This window comes from Suricata suricatta, chromosome 12 (assembly GCF_006229205.1).
Source record: "Suricata suricatta isolate VVHF042 chromosome 12, meerkat_22Aug2017_6uvM2_HiC, whole genome shotgun sequence".
Lineage (NCBI taxonomy): Eukaryota > Metazoa > Chordata > Mammalia > Carnivora > Herpestidae > Suricata > Suricata suricatta.
This window is the reverse complement of record NC_043711.1, coordinates 99,028,767-99,048,856: the sequence shown is the minus strand read 5'-3', so window position 1 is coordinate 99,048,856 and position 20,090 is coordinate 99,028,767. Positions and strand designations below refer to the sequence as shown.

Below are 20,090 nucleotides of genomic sequence, written 5' to 3'. Positions count from 1 at the left end.
ACAAATAATCCAGTGAAGAAATGGGCAGAAGATATGAACAGACACTTTTCCAAAGAGGACATCCAAATGGCCTACAGACACATGAAATGATGCTCAACATCACTCATCATCAGGGAAACACAAATCAAAACCACACTGAGATACCACCTCACACCAGTCAGAGTGGCTAAAATGAACAAAGCAAAAGACTACAGTTGTTGGAGAGGGTGTGGAGAGACGGGCACCCTCTTACACTGTTGGTGGCAATGTAAACTGGTGCAGCCACTCTGGAAAACAGTGTGGAGGTTCCTCAAAAAACTATCCATAGAACTCCCTCATGACCCAGCAATAGCATTGCTGGGGATTTACCCAAGAGACACAGAAACGACAAAGACTTTGGCTGCCCGGCTGCGGTTTGTCAATCCCCTGGACTGAAGGCTTGGTTTTATACAAGCAAGAGGCTTTACTGCCATCTGCTGGCTAGAGCTTTTACCACAAGCTGGGAAATTCCCGCGGCGGGCTAGGAGATGAGCAGAGCAAACCCCAAACAAGTGAGCGGAGAATTCCTGGGAACCACATGTGTGTGGGGTGAAGCCCGGGCAGCAGAGCGACAGGGCTGCGGCCACGTGGAGAACCCACACCCCGCCTGGGGGGGAGGCCCAGAATCGGAAGCAGCTCCAGGCTCTGAGCTGCCAGCAGAGCCGAAGTGGGGCTCGAACCCACGAACCGTGAGATCATGACTTGAGTTAAAGTCAAACGCTTCACTGACTGAGCCCCCCAGGCGCCCCTACAACAATGACGTTTTCCAATACCATGCTGAGCGAGCAAAAATGTTTATGGTGGCGTAAGTGTCACATTGTCACCAACGGCCCCGACGTCCATCAGACCTCAGTCAAGACCCTTTCTGACACAAGAAGCCATGGACTCCGATACTCACAAGCCTCCAATCAGAACCGTAAGGAAATCTGCACACAGTCAGTGGTGCACAATAGCACTGGTTATTATTAGCAGCTTAAATATGAAAACACCCCAAAGCCCAAGAGATCTTTTCCTCCAACCTGCTGACCATTCTGAACACAAACTCTATTTTCTTTCCAATACACACACGTGCACGCACACACGCTAGAACACGGACTGGCACTCCAGCGGCGCCTGGCTGGCTCAGTCGGCAGAATGTCTGACTCTCGATCTCAGGGTCATGAGTTCAAGCCCTATGTTGGGCGCAGAGATTACTCAAAGGGAACCTGGGAACCACAGGTGAACATCCTGGTGCATCTGTTACAGTCCGATACAAATTCCCAAAGGAAGCAGACCATGTCGCGTGAAACAGTATCAATGCAAAACCCAAATCAAGTGCAAGCCCTTCCTGGACCTTCCGCGGTGGCTCCTTACACCCTACAGGTTTGTGAATAAAATGGGAGTGTCCATGTGGTGTCGGATTGTAGTGAAAACCCTGGCAGTTTCTAGCACGCTGGCTAACTGACTCTGGCTTGGTGTGAATGCTGCTTTTAACTTCAAGACAGGCGGTGGAGTCACCTTCCTGCATTTCCACAGTTCATACAAAGATCGTGAGCTGCTTCTGGCCGACAGACCCCATCTGGCCCAAGACCTGTCCTCTGGCTGGCACAGGGCCCTAACACATTTGGAATTGACGGTCAGTATTGAAATAACCGCAACATTCCCATAAAGGTGCCGATTTCCTGCTCTCCTGGAAAACCGGAAAACGCACTGGTCCAATCTTCCGCCCTAGGGTCCCTGTGATTCCCCAGGGACCACGCCACCCCCTTCCGGGCCCCATCCCCCTGCTGGCAGGTCCTCCCTGGCCGGGACAGATGTGAGAGTTTGAGACCTTCATTTATTTGTTACCTTTGGACACCTGTTTAGATCTTAATCTACTCTTTCTTAACCGATGCGCATACCATGGACGTGACTCGGTTAGAATCAAGATTGAAAAAGATAAGGTTGACTTCTCCGCAGTAGCCCCTGATTTTAGGAATCGACACCCTTAAATGTGTACATCGCCGGGGCTGCAGCCGATCGTCTGGAGGAGGTGTTTCCACTGTACAGCGTGTGCCTTGGGAACAGCCCTCCATGGTGGCGGGAATTCTTCTCACAGGTAAGAGGATATAGAAAAAGAAAAAAGGGAGTTTTAACACCAGCCCCTCCCTCCACTAGCCGCACGATCTCATGCAAGTGCTTGGCCTCCAAGGGTCCCAGGTTCTGCCTGCGCTGAAACGGAGAACACAGTCCTCGGTTTGGCTCTTGTCAAATCAAACCGTTGCCGAGAGAACCAGACGAGGCCACACGCCCGATGCCCGGGAGCGTGTGACACAGACACTGGGTGCTGAGCTTTGATTTCCTAAAATAACCTAAAGTCAAATCTGATTAATGACACGCCTGCCTATTTCCTTCTTGTTTTGAAACTATCGTTCAAGGCACCTGCAACAGAAGGATTCAGGAAATGCGGAGTCACGGAGCACGTTTGCCGTGAGGGTAAAGATTCCCAAGAGGATGACTCTGAGAAGGAGGTGATGGGTGTGAAGGGACCACTGAGGCAGATGCACCTGCTGTCTCCTGCCAGCGCTCAGGCACCAGCCACGTCGCTTCCATTTTGGTCTTTGCCCCGGTCCCTTTCTGTCTCAGGACCTTTGCACTTGCTGAACTCACTTTGGAGAATCTCTTCCCTGCTTCTCCTCAGGCTGCAAGTCTCCAGGTAAATGCTGCAGGATCCTGGGACCTCCTCCACCTAAAGAAGCCCCTTTTGTCTTCTGATCCTTCCAGACCAACAACTCCACTTCACCATTGTCCGTTACAAATAACACGACCTTTTCAATGTAACCAAATCTAATACGAAATACATTTGTGTAATTACCTGTGTAATCTGTGACTCTGTTAGACTTCAAGCTTTAGGAGGGCAGACACACTCCTGTCTAGCAGCGTGCGTATCCCCATCACTTGGCACAGTGCTTGGCAGAAAGCTGAGGCCCAGAGAACATTCACCAACTGAGAGTGTGCGGATGAGGGAACAGAGAAATTAAAGACCTCACCCACCGGTCAGGTGACCTTGGACACACTGCTAATCCTTCAAATTCTCAGTTGCTTAGTTGCAAACAAGAATAATCTACTCTCACATGGCTATTTTAAGGACCAAGTAAGATCATGTGTGGCAAGAACTTAGTGCCAAGCCTGGAAGCAGGTCTTCAAGAAAGGGTGTGTTTATAAAAAATACTCCTTCAGTTCGTCTTGTCTGCCTAGTGAGGAACAAATCTAGCACTTCACCAGTGGTACGTGAGTGTTCATTTATGTAAAAAAGGAGAGAAGAGGTTTCATGTTCAAAAAAGTTTGCCAAGCTCTGGTTTCATCAAGATTAAACAGATTCTTTAAGACGGGACATCTCGAAATCGTGAAAATAGTGACTGGCATTCTTAATCTCTAAGAAGGAGAATTTAACTGAACGCGTAGCGTTTCCCCCAAACTTACTGGACCACAGCACTATTTTGGGGAAGGGCCATCTCTACCCAGGTTAGCACTCCAAGGAACACAATTGGGAAAACACCACTCTGTGGTTATTTTATGCGATGCATCCCTGAGAGAATCCTGCAAATACAGTGTTCAACTCTACATGCTTCTCTTTCATACATTTCTTCCAGTGCTTGCGATAAACCTCCTTTACAGGCTGATTCTGTATATGCTCAACCCTAGAAGGGAATTTCTACAAGAAAATTAGAAATGGGGCAGGAGACGGAGTGAGAGTGGATTACATATGTCTCCATATGCCCAGTGTGTGACATGTGTCATGTGTCAAAGTCAGCACCTCTTCACCAAAGGCAGGAATGATAAGATATTAATTCCAAAACCAACCAGCAGATGGCTCTGCAGGACTAAGTTCAGAGAGAAAATGGCAAGTTCTAAAACTAGACGGGCAAATTCCCCCATAAGGGTCTATATGCTTTTCAAGATGAACCTCCAACCACAGGAGATGTCACCCTGAAATATGCCCAGGCAAATGAGCCGGCCAGAGGAATCCCAACTCATAAGAACCATCAAACCAAGAAGAAATGATGTGCCACATAACCTCAAGTAATAGGTAATGATGCTGTTAATTTTTTCCGGTTTCAGCTTTAATCCGGGGGTGGGAGAAAGGGAAGGAGGAAGACGGGTGAAAGACATGAAACAGTAGGTGAAATTATCCTATTTTTCATGTAAGTGACCACCTTGGATAAACAAGATCGATTTTAGGCAGTCTGAGAAAAAAAATTTAAGGTGAAAAATTACTGATAAACTGAGTCCCACACTACACACAGACCTCAGGGAGGACTGGTGGCTCAAAGGCAAGCCGTAAGATAAAATTAACAGACAGATGGACACATACCACGCAGGTGAAGAAATCTCTCTGTAAACACAGGTACAAATTAAGTATCAAAAGAAAACACATGTAACAGAGGTATGTGAAAGCAAATACTGTGTGGGAATAACTGTTACAAAAACATAAAGCCAAAAAAAAATAATAATTCTGAAGCAGCTATAAGGCCACTTTCATGCATACAGATAGTGTAAGATACTAAGGTATTTTACCAAGTACGCCAAACAGGAAAACCGTTAAGAACTCAAATGGAAATGTGTGTTCCACGAAGATCATGCTATGTAACAAAAAGCAGACAATAGAAGTTTTAACAATCTTCTTCAAAGCCTAGAACACAACCATCTTCAAAACCCTATAGATTATCAATACAAAGTCCAATAATCCACCATGTGGTGAGAAAACCCGTGGTATTCATTCTCCTTACAACCCGTGTCGATTTCATTAGAAACCAGATCATCACTATCTTCAAATTACTGTTTTGTAATTACTATTGCTGGGTTCCCTTGAAAAATCTATCCCAATAAACTTGAACCTAATTTTACAATAATACCTCATTCCTTTTGAGTGATGGATGATAGGAATAATTAATAATAAACCTAATAATAAAGTGAATAACCCCCAGTTTAATTTTGATGAGTTGCTGGATTTGTGGCATGCTGGTTTTGATACAAAATAACGGGAGCTTCTCAAAGAAGGCAAATTTCTTTCTTTGCTTTGATGCTTTGTATTATGCTTCTCTACTTCCGGAGGTGACTCGATCACGACCATTAGTCTGGAATTAGGGGATTACTCCTCTTTGCAATCATCCCAGGCCCGTAAGCGGTGGGTATATGGTCCTCCAACCATAATACAGGCTTTCTGCCTGCCAGTAAAGTTGCAAATTTTGTTGTTGTTGGAAAAAACGTGTCCATATCCTGGAAACAGAGCTGTCTCCTTCGTAGTAACCAGAGGGTGACACTGTCGGAATAGTCAGGTGTATCCTAAGATGTACAAACAGTGTGTAACCGTATCCGCAGCATCCTCTTTCAACCTACAAAGATGCCTCACAGTATTATTACACAGTCGGGGTCCTGGTAAGACCCCTGGGCTCCATCGTTTCTGATGAATGACGACTCGCTGTGGTTAAGGAAAGTCAGATGAGTTAAGGGTAGTAAGGTGCTCCAGGACGTTCGCTAACAAATACTAACACTTCAACACCTCCCAGGTGTTCAGGACATCCTCACGCTCGGTGCATCTTTGCAAACATGCTAATCTAGAGGAGTCCTGAGGCACATCGGCTTTGATGCAAACTTCTCAGAGCACCACTGTGCATCTCAAGAACTGGGCTACCTATCCATTTCCTCACTGCGGAGCCTGTATCACTTTGCTTCTCTGTTACACATTCCAGACACGCAGAATCTAAAAAGACATACTTTTATTTTTGTAAAGATCATCTTGGTAAAGTTAGACAGTCAAGTCACAAAGCAATTCAATAGCTTTGTATGAATTTACATTATGCAACCTCCTTTCAAACTTTCAGTAATCATTATTTATCTCCTGTGTGTTAAAAATATATATAGCCAGTTGCTTGATAGCATAAAGGCAGTGAAATACAGCTTTCTTTACAAAAATAAATTTATTTAAGTAGAAGAGATGCCATAAAATCGAGTAACAGTACGAGGGGGAATGCATAAGAGAAAAATGCTCGTAATGCAATTCAATACTGCAAAACTTTCCGGATGTGATGTGGGACAAATGGTCTTTTGGACGGCCTCATCTGACCCAAGGCTCCCTGTGGGAGTGTCCTGGAGTGGAAGCCTTTTATCGGTCACGCACACAGCCACTCAGGATGTGGCCCCTGGAAGGGCGGAAAGAAGGGCTGAGTGATGAGGGAAGAGGCAGCGCCATTCAGCTATTTCCTGCAGTCCTTCAGTCCTCCCTACACTCATTGATTCAGCCCATTTCTACACATGAACTAGGGTGTTGAGAGCCATTTCTGAACTAAGTTGAGAAACTCCTTGTGAAGTTAAGGCGGGTTTTGCACAGCCTCCCATCGTCAGATGGTGACTGATGTCTACCCCCGATTCAATCATTTTGATTGAGCACCGACCCCCCCAGGCTCCTTGCTGACTGGTATCACCAGTGACTTGTCCCCTTATTCTGGCCCTGAAATGCTGACTGCACCTTGTGAAGGAACTTACTGTAGGGACTTCTTCTTTTGTGTTTATGGGAGCAAACATTGCATTTCCTGAGAATCTTGTTTTTCTTATACTTCCCCTTAAGCAAACAGGCTACTGACCCCTGCTCACAACAACTAATTCTTGCCTTTGCCATGCTGAAAACACTGTCTTGTATTTGATGCTCAAGATCCCTTCCTTCTCCATATGATAAGCATCTAAATCACCTACATCAATCACTACTGATAAAGATTATGCATGGGTCCTCTACCAATCTATGTTCTGGGAAATTTTTACATACCAAAGAAATCTGTCATCAGAAATCATTGTCTAAGGCAAATGCCACTTCTGTGCTGGCCCCACACATTTTTTACTATCAATAAAGCTGACTCTCAGTCAGAGCAGAGATGCCTGCCTGGTGATCAGAAAGAAACTCGTTGCTCTCTCATCCCTCCCCTTTCTCCAACACCATCCATCCTTCAGGGAGCCCTGGACCTGCTGGAGCTGGACTCCAGCATGAGGGGCCATCTAGTACAAGCCCTTTAAAGTTCTGGGATCTTCCAGCTCATCATGGAAAGTTCTTCAGCATGGATTCCCCCCTACAGGCCTATCTACTTTTTATAAGTTACATTTGCAGGGGCGCCTGGGGGGCTCAGTCGGTTAAGCGTCTGACTTCAGCTCAGGTCATGATGTCACGGTTTATGAGTTCGAGCCCCACATTGGGCTCTCTGCCGTCAGCACAGAGCCTGCTTCAGATCCTCTGCGCCCTCTCTCTGCCCCTCCCCTACCGGTTCTCTCTCTCAAAATAAATAGGCTTAAAAAGTTACATATGCATAAGCTAATCTTACACACTATAAAAAATAAAGGCTATATTTGAAAAGATAAGCAATGCCTGATTTCTTTTTCTAATTGTGCCTGCTGTCCCCACCATGGGTTTATTCTGTATCCTGCTTCCGAGACCACTTTCCAGAAGACAGGCTTCCTAGGATCTGCTTAGAGCCCCAGCAGAACCAGAACCCAGGACCCCTGCCCTACGTGTCCCTCTCCAACAGCACATGGTTCCAAAGCTCGGGCCTTGACGAGAATCACCTGGAGGGCTTGATGTCGCACAGATGGCTGGGCCCCGACCTCACGGTTCCCGACTCTGTAGGTCCTGGGAAAAGCCTGCAGATCTGCATGCAACAAGTTCCTAAGTGATGCTGATGCTGCTAGTGCTAAGCGCACTGGACTACGTCTCAAAGCGTGGACCGCAGCCCTCTTGCCTGCACCCTGTGCAGGCGCTGGGCAGAAGTGCAGATGCTGTGACACCCAGGCCCTCCGGAGCAGAGGGCCCAAGAATCTGCACTTGAAACAGCTTGCCCCGACATGGTGATAGAGTACGTGCCCCGCAGTGAGGCCTCGATGGGGGCCCTGGTTCCAGCGGGAAGGGGACAGCCAGCCTGGCCGAGCCCCCTGCACACGGCTCCTGCTTACCTTGCAGGCGGCAGAGCTGCCCCGTGCTGTGCTGACGCGTGATGTGCTGCCAGTAGGCGCTGCGGGGCAGGGGCACCATGGTGCTCAGCGAGGCGGCCCGCTCGCTCATCTTCATCTGGAGCTGCAGCCAAGAGAAGAAAGTGGAGTGTCAGCGACCCTGGGGCTGGAGAACACCGGAGGGAGACCGGGAGAGCTAGCGGTCAGAACCATGGACAGCTGCTGTGCAAATCAGTGGGTGCTTCCTGGTGGAGGTGACAGCTATGGCTTCTGTTTCCTGGACAGCATCCCTTCTCCACCCTGCTGGCAACAGTGTCTGTCGCCTTCCCTCCGGGAACCTCCCTCCACCTCAGCTCAATCTCATAAGTTACAGGGAGGAGACGTCACCACTGACCCTAGGCGGGGTGTGGTGCTCCGAGCCAGGAGCTGGGGCCATTTATTAGCACTTTTGCAAAGATACCATCAGTAGAGGTAAGCCAAGGGCTTGTTCCTGTTTTGCTCCTGCCTTTCTCCCCCAGGTCTAGAATGTTTCCTGGCAGATGGTGGGTTCTCGATACAGTGCATGCTGCACTGAATGAATGGCTTCCGTGGGAGGCTGCTGAGGACAGGACGCGGGACAGAGCCTGTCTCAAAACAACACAGAGCGCGCGCCAGTCAGCGAACTGATGTAGAGGAAGGCAGCCAGGGAAAGGGGGTGACCTTGGATCCCACGTGAACCTGGAAACTAGCCCTGGACGTCTCAGCGATCCGAGCCAATGATCTCTTTTCAGTTCACTCTGATTTGAATTCGGTATTCTGTCACCAGCATCAGAGCAAAACGCGGTCTGCTCTTCCAAGTGCCTGATTCTTGTTCCAGACACCTAGGGAGGACAGGGGATGTCGGGGCTCTCGGCCCGGGTCCCGGGGAGTCGTCAGTGGCCTGTCTGACACACGGAGGGAACGGACCTTACGAGGGAAGTTTCAGAGAGAAGGTGGCCTGGAGGGATGGGCAGGGGTGGGGTCCAAGGACAGGGACATGGAGGGGACAAGCTGGAAGTGCAGGCGTGTGGTGGGAGGCGACCCCCGGCCACCCTCTCCTCTCAGCCAGTGTCTCCGTGCAAACACGTGTAGTTTTATTACGTGGAGAAGTGACTGTGTGCAACGCATGATTTCCTGGAGTTGCCAGAATATCAAGTAACCTGCCTCAGTCCTATAAATGTGCCCAGGATAACACAGGTTTGCATAAGGGCACGCCGCAGGACATGGTCGCAACCCCAGGCTCCATCACCGAAGACCTGGTGGCTGTCCTTGAGACGCTGCTGCACACGACACCGGGGCGCTGGGGGGGAGGGATGTGTGCGCCAACTGAGAAGGAAACGTGTGTACACTGCATCATCAAGGAAGCAGTGCATTGCAGACCACTGTGTTCTGGTGGAATGTCCTTTTACGTGCTCATATGAGACGCAGTTACATTAAATGCCTGACACTTGGGTTGTGGGAGAGAGAGTTCGGGACCCGCTCAGCACTTTCCTAGCACAAACTAGGCACAGGAAAATAGGGGGGGGGGCATTAGTATTATTATGAATTGCAAGGTCCATTTAAAGATTTTTGAAAAAAAAATTTAGCATATTTATTTTGAGAGAGAGAGAGCTCAAGCAGGGGAGAGGAAGAGAGAGAAAGAGAAAGAGAGAATCCCAAGCGGGCTCTGTACTATCAGTGCAGAACCCAACATGGGGCTTGAACACACGAACCGTGAGATCATGACCTGAGCTGAAATCGAGAGTCGGAGGCCTGGGTGGCTCAGTCGGTTGAGCGTCCGACTTTGGCTCAGGTCATGATCTCATGGTTTGTGGGTTTGAGCCCCACGTTGGGCTCTGTGCTGACAGCTCAGAGCCTGGAGCCTGCTTCTGATTCTGTGTCTCCCTCTCTCTATCTGACCCTCCCCTGCTCATGTTCTGTGTCTTTCTTTCTCCTTCAAAAATAAATAAACATTTAAAAAAAGAGGAGTCAAACACTTAACTGGCTGAGCCACTCAGGCACCCCTAAAGATTTTTTTTTTTAAGAAAACTCTCCACTCTGCACACCTCCTCAGCACGGTGCATCTAGGCCTAATATTGGTCCATCCATTCATTGAAGCCAAAACAATATGAGGCTTCATACCCCAGAGACCAAAACTCGTTGTAGTTGATGAGATTGAACTTGAAGAAAAGATTATCACCACTTATTCCAAAGATAATTTAATTATATGTGTTGCATTTACATGTAATGGACTGAATTCTCAGTCCTACCACAATAGGACAATTAGCAAAATGGGTCCCCATGTGGAATTCGATAGCACCAGGTTTCATGGGCACATTTTTTTCTAAACACACCCTGTAAGATCAAAACGTCAAAGAGCTGAGAACAAAGCTAACAGAAAAGTTCTAGTGCAGTTATTTCTTTATTTCTGTACATGTGGAAGTCTCAAAGCTTAAGAGCAAAAGCCAAAAACAAGCAGAAATCGATAGAGAAGTGACTTCCAGTGACATTTAACCTCATTTACATGGAATGAAAAATAAATAAGAGGAGGAAAAGACATGGATTTCCAAGGTACTGATTACTGGATTTTTCTTTTTTCTTTTTTTTTATGTCTTTTATTTATTTATTTTTTTTTGAGAGACAGAGAGAGACAGTGCGAGCAGGGGAGGGTCAGAGAGAGAGAGAGACACAGAATCTGAAGCAGGCTCCAGGCTCTGAGCTGTCAGCACAGAGCCCGACACGGGGCTCGAACCCACAAACCGTGAGATCATGACCTGAGCCAAAGCCATACGCTCAACTGACTGAGCCACCCAGGCACCCCTGGATTTTTCTTAATAAAAAGAGATTATAGTCGGTATTATAAATAATTTCATGCAAAGGAAACATTTGTGGGAAATGCCACCACTTCAAATTGTTCTCTACGGTCCCCTGGATGTATTTCTGCAGGCCACATGGTTTGACTATATTTTTAGAAAGCTTATTTAGGAACAAGAATGCAGTGACACCAACATCATGTTTCCTAGAGAACACGACAAAGCGCGGCTTTCTGTTTCTCCCTCAAGCCTTTGAAAGATTACCATAGTTTATGAAAGGGGCATTTCCATGGTCTTCGGAGAAAAAAAGATGAAAAAAGTCTTATTTAACAATGCAGTTCTTTAAAGGGGAGAAGTCCTTTGGGGAGATGTGGATCAGGAAAATTCCCGCCCTCATTCTTTACTGCTGCTTTAGGTACTCTGGGCCCTGATTTCGACACCCAGTGTTGGGGGGGGTGAATGGAGGCTCATATATACCGCAGGAGGAAGTGGAAAGTAACACTGTATTTTTGGAATATATACATATATTTTGTGTCGAGTATCTGGAGAGAAAGATTGTATTCTTCCTACCCCCCCCCTTTTTTTCAAATTCATAGTTTTTTTCCTCTTGTATAAAAAATCATAGTAGTTTTACAGTTAAGAAGTAAAAAATAGGGGCACCTGGGTGGCTCAGCTGGTTAAGTGTCTGACTTTAGCTCAGGTCATGACCTCACAGCTTGTGAGTTCGAGCCCTGTGTCGGGCTCTGTGCTGACAGCTCAGAGCCTGGAGCCTGCTTCTGATTCTGTGTCTCCCTCTCTCTCTCTGCCCCTCCCCTGCTCGTGCTCTGTCTCTCCTGGTTCAAAAATAAATAAACATTTAAAAAAAGAAGTAAAAAATAAAAATTACCCCAAACCACAAAAGTTTAAAGTATAGCAATTTCTTCTATATCGTTACATGGATATTTCTGGCAAAACCTCCCGATCTGTAAAACTGTTGGGAAAATCAGTTTCTGGGAAGATCCTTTGAAAGATTCTGCCATTTTCAAGCCAGTCATCGCTGCTCCAAGAGACAGCTTGGAGGCTGGAGGTCAGGCAGAACTATTAAAGAAACACAGAAAACGATTTGGTGAGAAATGCTGTCTTCAAAAATCTGGGCTATGGAGACGGAGCACAGGCTCCTCCCAGAAGGTGGATGTGGCTGGACGAGTGGCCATGGGAACAGAGCTGGGCGAGGGGGGAGGCTCCTCTCAGTCTGGAGCCCTCAGTGCCTCTGCTCGTTCCTCCTTCTTTTTTTTAAATGTTTATTTATTTCGAGAGCGAGCACGAGAGCATGAGCAGGGGAGAGGCGGGTAGAGAGAGACAGAAAGAGAATCCCAAGCAGGCTCTGCCTTGACAGCACAGAGCCCGATGTAGGACTCAAACCGGGGAACCGTGAGATTATGACCTGAACCTAAACCTAGAGTCAGACGCTTAACTGAGCGACTAAGCCCCCCCCGGGGCATCCCACCTCTGCTCTTGTCTTCTCTTCTCATGTGGTAGTTTGTAGAGGCCGCGTCTTTGCGGTGGTTTATTGAGGGCTTTTTTTCCTTTCCCACTAACAGTTATACCACTCCTGCTATCCTGGGCTTCCCAGGCCTGGAAAAAAAAAAGTGGCTTTTTGCACCAACACACTACGATATTAGAATGAATCATTCTCCAATTTATCAAATGCACCTGAGTTCACTGAATACAGAAATGGTGCTTTAAGTAGAACCAGATACCATATCTGACGGTCTTGTTCCCACCTCTCCACTGAATAGGTATCCTTGAACAATTAAAAAAATAAATAAATAAAACAACCAGGGGCACCTGGGTGACTCAGTCAGTTAAGCGGCCGGCTTCAGCCCAGGTCATGATCTCACGATTCATGGGTTTGAGCCCCACATCGGGCTCTGTGCTGACAGCTCCGGGCCTGGAGCCTGTCTTCGGATTCTGTCTCCCTCTCTCTCTGACCCTTCCCTGCTCATGCTGTCTCTCTCTGTCTCTCAAAAATAAATAAAAAACATTAAAAAAAATTATCCAAATCATCCATCCATTTTGCGTCCTGCAACTATTAGGAAAATTTAGTGCAATCACGGAACATCAGGGACAGGAATATCTCGGCCAACAGGCCAAAGAACGAAGCCCCAAGCTCATACAGCAAGGTAGCAGCGGCACCTGCTTCCCAGGACCTGAATCTCCGTCTCTCAGGACCCACTGACAGGCACCTATTTGTTCTCCGTGTTTATTCAAGTTCAAGGTCAGTTAAATTCTAACTGCCTCTTAGAACCACGGTCGCCAAACAGGAAATAGTCTCTACAGGCGGTCATAAATGTTCCTATGATTTTTCCAGAGGTGAGCAGCTTACAAGGCTGGGCCACCTGATCAATTAGCGAAAAGTACATTTATTCAGCTTGTCATCAAAGACTCGTCGATTTTGAGGCACAGTCTGTAACCTCAAGGAGCTTTTGTCCAAGTCCATACAATAAAGGCTCAGGGGCCATCTGGGAAAGAAAAGAGAGGGGCTAAAAATCTGAGCAGTGGGTACAGATGCTTGGGTGGCTTAGTTTGTTAAGTGTCTGACTGTTCATGAGTTCAAGCCCCACATCGGGCTCTCTGCTGACAGCTCGGAGCCTAGACCCCACTTCAGATTCTGTGTCTCCCTCTCTCTTTGCCCCTCCCCAACTCATTCTCTCTCTCTCTCAAATAAATAAACATTAAAAAATTTTAAAAAAATTCTGAGGAGCGGAAGTGCCCACAGGAGGCAGAGAGAAATCTCTAGGGCAGCTGCCACCCACATAGCCTCGCCCCCCGCAGTCTCCCCGGGGTCACCGAGAGTCACTGTGTTCTCAGTACATCTCCCAGACTGCCTCAGTCCGCAGAAGGGCTGCAGGATGTCTGAGGTCCTTAGCTGCAGCTCCTAAATGTCAGACTCTTAGGACGCCTGGGGGTCTGCCACACTAGCAGGTCTGGGGAGGACACGCCCCATGCACAGGGACCAACGGATGTGGTCAGTGCAAGGCAGTCCCGTGTAGACCTTGAAGAAGGCAGGGTGCGTACGTACCCAAGACTCATTAGATCAGTGGCTAGGGACACCTGGGTGGCTCAGTCAGTCAAGACTCCGACTCTTGATTTGGGCTCAGCTCATGATCTCACAGTCATAGGATAGAGCCCCACACCAGGCTCTGTGCAGACAGTGCAGACCCTGCTTTGGATTCTATCTTTCCCTCTCTCTCTGCTCCTCCCCCGCTCTCTCAAAATAAATGAACTTAAAAATAAAAAGATCAGTGGCTAAAAACCAGAATTTTAGAACCAGAAGAGAATTATGTCCTTTGTTTTGTTCACTGATGTAGTCTCAGCTCTCAGAACAGGGCCTGGTAAAGAGTGGATGCTCGCTCGGTAAACACTTGTGCAGTGAAAGGACGTGAGTCCAATCAATGAAGCGGCTGATGCGGCTCAAACCAGCTTGCTAAGGCCATGCCTTGCATTTTCAGGCATTTTGTGAGCTGGCTGTTAAATACAGCCATCAATAAAAATTACATGACATAATCTTACAGTGAAATAAATTATTTAAAAATCACATATACAGTTGTATGCATCTTATTTGAGTCATAACACAGGTATTTCTGAGAACTCATCACTTCTGATGATTTTCCTATCTGCCATGAGCTGAGGCTATTGGAGACGGTTACCTCCCCTTGGGAGACACAGTAAAATCGCACGCTTCTGTGTCGCTTCCCAAATCTGTGTACACACGCATGCACTAGTTATGAAACATTTGCCAGCACATGAGTGAATCCAAGCCCACGTGTAAAAGAAGGGCCCGCCAGCCAGACACGGAGTCCAAACAGGCAGCGTGCAGTGCGTGTGCCTCACTTCCCCACTTCTCTCACCTGCTTCATGCCTCCCTTCCCATCAAGAGTCAGCTCAGGGACCCTCAACACATCAGCCCTCAAGTGCTCCTAGCAGACACCTCGCGCTCTGTTCTTTCCCCAGTGTTTCACTGCTTTGTGGATAGCTGCTCGGCCACCCCACCCCTGCCGTAGACCATGAACTCCTGGAAAGCGGTGAGTAAGTATGTCCGCTCCATATCCCTAGCATCTCACTAAGGCCCCCAGCGACTTCACAAATATGGAATGGGTGAATGAATGGATGGATGGATGCGTGGATGAATAAGCCCCACTTCTGCCCAGGTAACAGGGAATCGTTTTCAGAAGCCAATCCTAATCAACCCCGCAAATGAGAAGCACTGTTAGCCCAAGGCTGGATTCCCGCTGCAGCCATAGGTCCAGGTTAAATTAACATGGCTTTCACTGGCTGTGGGGGACATGGTAAGAAGACTCTGCTTCCTTCCACATTGCTGTTCAGGGATGAGCAGAAGCAAGGCCTGGTGGGGGGACGGGGGAAGAACCACCCACGCGCAGGTGCACAATTGGCCGGGACAGCCCGGCAGCAGGGGTGTTCAGCTCTACACATTTATTCATTCTATTAGCAGTGTTGGCTCAAGGTCCCACCAGGGAAGAAAGCCAGGCTTTGGGAAAGTCAAGCAAATGCCCTCTCGTACTTCAACACTGGAACTTTCTCCCTCAATAGCGGGGATGTCCAGGGGTCTCTCCCTCACCCAGCCTAAGGGAGTGCTGATGCCGCCCCGTGGCCAGAAACAGTCAACCAATAGCGGGAACTGATTGGGTTTCGAAGACACAAAAGCACTGTGTTGGTGGGAACAGAGCATGGCCGTGGAGTCAGGGACCGTGCTCCAGTTCAAGCTGTGCTCCTCAGGGACCACGTGATCGGGGACATATCGCTTCTTGTTTGAGCCTTAAGGAGTCCCTTCTCATAGAACTTCCCTTTTAATGAGACAAAGAAACTAAACACATAAGAAACAATCAGACTGCCGTGAAAAGGAATGAGGTTCTGCTCCCTGCCAGCACATGGATGAGCCTGAAAACAGGAAGCCCGGTGCATGAAGCCAGGTGCAAAAGACCATATATTGTAGGAGTTCATTGATGTGAAATGTCCAGAACAGGTAAATCCAGAGAGAAAGGGAAAGTAAATTAGTAGCTGCCTATGGCTGGGCAGGTGATGGCTAAAGGAGATGGGTTTCCTTTTGGGGAAAATATTTTGGAGTTGACTGATGATGGATACAACTCTGCAAATATACTGGAACCATAAATTGTGTAGTTTAAAGGGTGTATTGTATGCTATGTGAATCATATCGCTGTAAGTAGTCATCAGAACAATAAAATCAGATAGTAGTATGTGCTATGCAGAATATTTTTTAAAAAATGCACGATTGGGGCACCTGGGTGGCTCAGTTGGTTGAGCGTCTGACTCTTGATTTGGGCTCAGGTCATGATCCCTCAGGTTGTGGGATCGAGCCCCGTGTCAGGCTTTGAACTGAGCATGGAACCTGCTTGAGGTTCTCTCTCTCTCTCTCTCTCTCTCTCTCTCTCTCTCTCTCTCCCCCTTCCTGTCTTTCTCTGTCTCTCCCTCTCCCTCTCTCCCCTCCTCTGCTTGTGCTCTCTCTCTCTAAAAAAAATAAAATAAGATAAAAAAGCATGATATAATGATGTAATAAGTGGGTGGCTACTTCCGGTCAATCAACCCCAGAGGAAGTGACATTTAAACTTGAGCATCAACTAGTCCAAGCATGGTCCCCCATCATCATCAAGGTCAACAACACAGACAGATCCTTTTAAAAACCTCTAGACACTCACAGGGAGGGAAATGCTGATTGCCAAGGTCTTTCCCTCATAATGATGGGCAAATCATATCAACCCTTTGGGAGGGAAAAAATTCTAATGATCACTATTTATACCTTCTGAGAAAAACAACCCCCCCCCACAAAACTGCCCTCCATGCCATCAATCACAGGTTTGGTTTCTGTATTCTTCACTTGGGTTGACTGACAACCTGTTGCTTTATGCCCTTCTTTTATGAGTGTGAGGACTGCCGTGCAGCGCAGTGGTGAGTGTCAGCCGAAATGCGCCACCATATTGTTTTCTGGGGTCCACAGGTTTCACAGCAGAGCATTTTGTTTTTTGAAATTGAGCAGCACAACAGGATGGAACTATATGCTGCCGAAGTGGGTCATGAGCACCAGATGCTGCATCTGTGACGTCCGTGTGGACCCGGTCGGGAACAGGCAGCCATCATCACAATGACGGGTTAGTACTCCAAGATCTCACTCCATCCTCCTCGGGCTCTCACCTCCCACCAGGCTGCTCCTTAGAGGAACCGGAGCACGGGTTTTCCACTAGCAATGTTGCATCTGCAAATCATTCCATAATTTTCCATCTACTGAAGCGGGTCCCTAAAGTGACTGAACCAGGACATGGTTTTGACAATGGGACTTGGCTGTGAGTCAGGGCTACCTCGATGCCCAGAACATCTACACAACCTGACAGACTTCCAAAGCTCATGCAGTCCTCATAGGATCCTCGGCCTAACTCAGTATATACTAACCAACTTACTTCTGCGGATATTTTAAGCACAAATATGGGCAAAGTTGAGTCAGAGGGACAATTCGAGAGAGAAAAAGTAAAACTGTGTTCCCCAAAAAAGCCAGAATCTCAATGTCTCTTTTATCCCACTCAATGCCCAGCCTTGTTCACACTACCCTCTGCATTCACTGACATTCCCATTTGGCTTCCTGAACTACGCCTTCTTATTCTACCTAATTATTCTCCTATGAAAAAATATTTTAAAATATGCTCTACCTAGGCTCTTCTGGCCCTGGGGCAATAGTTCTCCAACTTCAGCAAGTCAAGAATCACCTGGAGGGCTCATTCATATATATGCAGATTCCAGGGCCCCACCCACCAGGAATTCATATTTCTACCAGCTTTTCAGATGGTTCTGATCTTATTGGTCCAGTGACCTCACTTTGAGAACCATTGCCCTGTGTCCTTTGGACCAATCATTCCAGGGTGGGGAGCGGATTTTTTTTTTTTCTACTGTGGTAAGAACCCAAACCTGGACAAAATTGGGGTTAAAGTCTGGAATTTGTCACTAATAACTGCCTGACTATAGGTTAGTTATTTGACCTCCTTTACTCCTTAATATCTCATCAGTAAATAAGAAAGAAAAACAACTTCAACTTCGCAGGTAATTTTACGAACATACATGACTTATGGCAGGGTCCATAAATTTAGCAATACTGTAATTAACCCCATATCAATCAAAATGCTCTTTAGCAAGAGGTTTGGAAAAAGGTCCTAAGAGGAACATTCACATCTTCTTTAGAAACCTAAATATTTGAGGGGTGCCTGAGTGGCTCAGTCGGTTAAGCATCTGACTTCGGCTCAGGTCATGATCTCACAGTTCATGAGTTCAAGCCCCAGGTTGGGCTCTGTGCTGACAGCTCGGAGCCTGGAGCCTGCTTCCGATTCTGTGTCTCTCCCTCTCTCTCTGTTCTTCCCCCACTCATGCTGTGTCTCTCTCTGAAAAGTAAATAAAAACATTAAAAAAAATTTAAACCTAAACATTTTATATGGGACTGTTCCTGGCTTGAGGACAGAAGCTTTAAAAAGTTTTCGGGAAACAACAGTAAAAAACCACCCTTAAATCAAAAAACCAAATGTGCTTAGAGAACGTACTGAATCATCTGAGCCCAGTTGGTATACAATGAATTCAGTGAATACAGGTATGAATGAGCTCTTAGAGTAGGCATGCAATAAGCGTAGGAAAAGGAGAAAATCTAGAAGAGCCCCCCTAAAACCAAAAGTCTGCCCCTCCCCGCCTTGGGGAGTGTACATTCTCCTGGCCAGCTCTCCCTTTAGATCTGGAAGGATTTTGCTTAGCACCTAAAAGGGGGCGGGAGGGAGGTCCACATTTTCGTGATGCTTATGGTCTCATGATAAATTCTATTTACAAGTTATTTTAAACTTGTAATAAACTGTATTCTTTCTCTTCAAGTATTGATATATTTTTATTATGTTCAGGAAGTACGCAAAAGAATATAAGAGATTTTAAATAAGCCCTACACACATTACCTAGAAGAAACAAAAGCAAAGAACTAAAGAGAACTTTCAACATGTTAATAATTATCTTCTAGTCTTGTTCTTTTAATGTGTGTACATAATGCATATTTAACACAAACTGCATCATTGTTTATATGTTTTGAAGCCAGCCTCTTTTTCACAGTTAATATATTGTGAACATACCTTAATGTTCCTACACACGACTATCTTGTACGTGGCCATTTTAATGTCGGTCACAGCCCAGCCTTTGCATGTGCCATTCATTTGTTCATTTCCCTAACCATTTTTTAAAAACTTTTATTTATTTTGAGAGGGAGAGAGAGTGAGCAAGGGAGGGGCAGAGAGAGGGAGAGAGAGAATCCCAAGCAGGCTCCACACTCGGTGCAGAGCCCAACTTGGGGGTCGATCTCAGGATCATGAGATCACGACCTGAGCTGAAATCAAGATGCTCAACTGACTGAGCCACCCACGGGCTCCTTCCCTGATCAGATGAAATCATGGAATTAAATTCTGACCCACTCTCCTTCATAACATTTTTTTTTCTGCTAACCACAATCAACACCTTTTCTAATCAACACCTTTTCTGATAGCCACTATTTAAGTGAATTTTAAAATTTAATTTAACTTTACATGTCAAATTGATCTTAGAATGACTCAAAAATTACTTTTAAATTATACAACATCAGAAAAGTAGAGAGTTGGTAATTTTGTTTTTTTTCTTAAAAGAATAAAAAATAAAAGATGTTGTGCATCTATACAACAGATGAAGCTGTAGCCATTAAAAAGAAGAAAGGGGGTGCCTGGGTGGTTCAGTCAGTTAAGCATCCGTCTTCAGCTCAGGTCATGATCTCACAGTTCATGGGTTCGAGCCCCGCATTGGGCTCTGTGCTAACGGCTCGGAGCCTGAAGCCTGCTTCAGATTCAGTGTCTCCCTTTCTCTCTGACACTCCCCCCTGCTCGCGCTGTCTCTCTCTGTCTTTCAAAAATAAATTTAAAAAAAACATTTAAAAAATAATTAAAAAAAGGAAAAAGGTAGATAGATCTTTGCGAAACGATTTTGAAACAATCCTAAAAACAAGGGGCCACAATTCCTTATCTGCACATGTGCACAGGGACAGCTCCTCACTGGGGAGGATTTAAGTAGCATCTAGCCACACTCTGATGTTTTTCAAATGGACAGTAACTCCAGTCTGTCCCCTAAACCCCAGACTTGTGTACTGAACATCCCACCTCTACCTACATGCTTAGTAGGCATCCCTCATTGAACGCGTACAAACCTGAGCTGCCTTTCTGACTGATCACTCCCTCCAATCTCTTCCCCTTTTACTTAGAT

At 46.6% G+C, this 20,090-nt stretch overlaps 1 protein-coding gene across 1 annotated transcript in view; it reads right to left on the bottom strand.

Moving 5' to 3' along the window:
* The window catches only part of DOK5 (docking protein 5), a 161,269-nt gene that overhangs the window by 1,734 nt on the left and 139,445 nt on the right, over nt 1–20,090 (bottom strand). Inside the window, exon 7 of the mRNA XM_029917093.1 lies at nt 7,972–8,092. Coding sequence (XP_029772953.1) covers nt 7,972–8,092 — 121 coding nt within the window. The remainder of the gene's footprint in view (nt 1–7,971; nt 8,093–20,090) is intronic.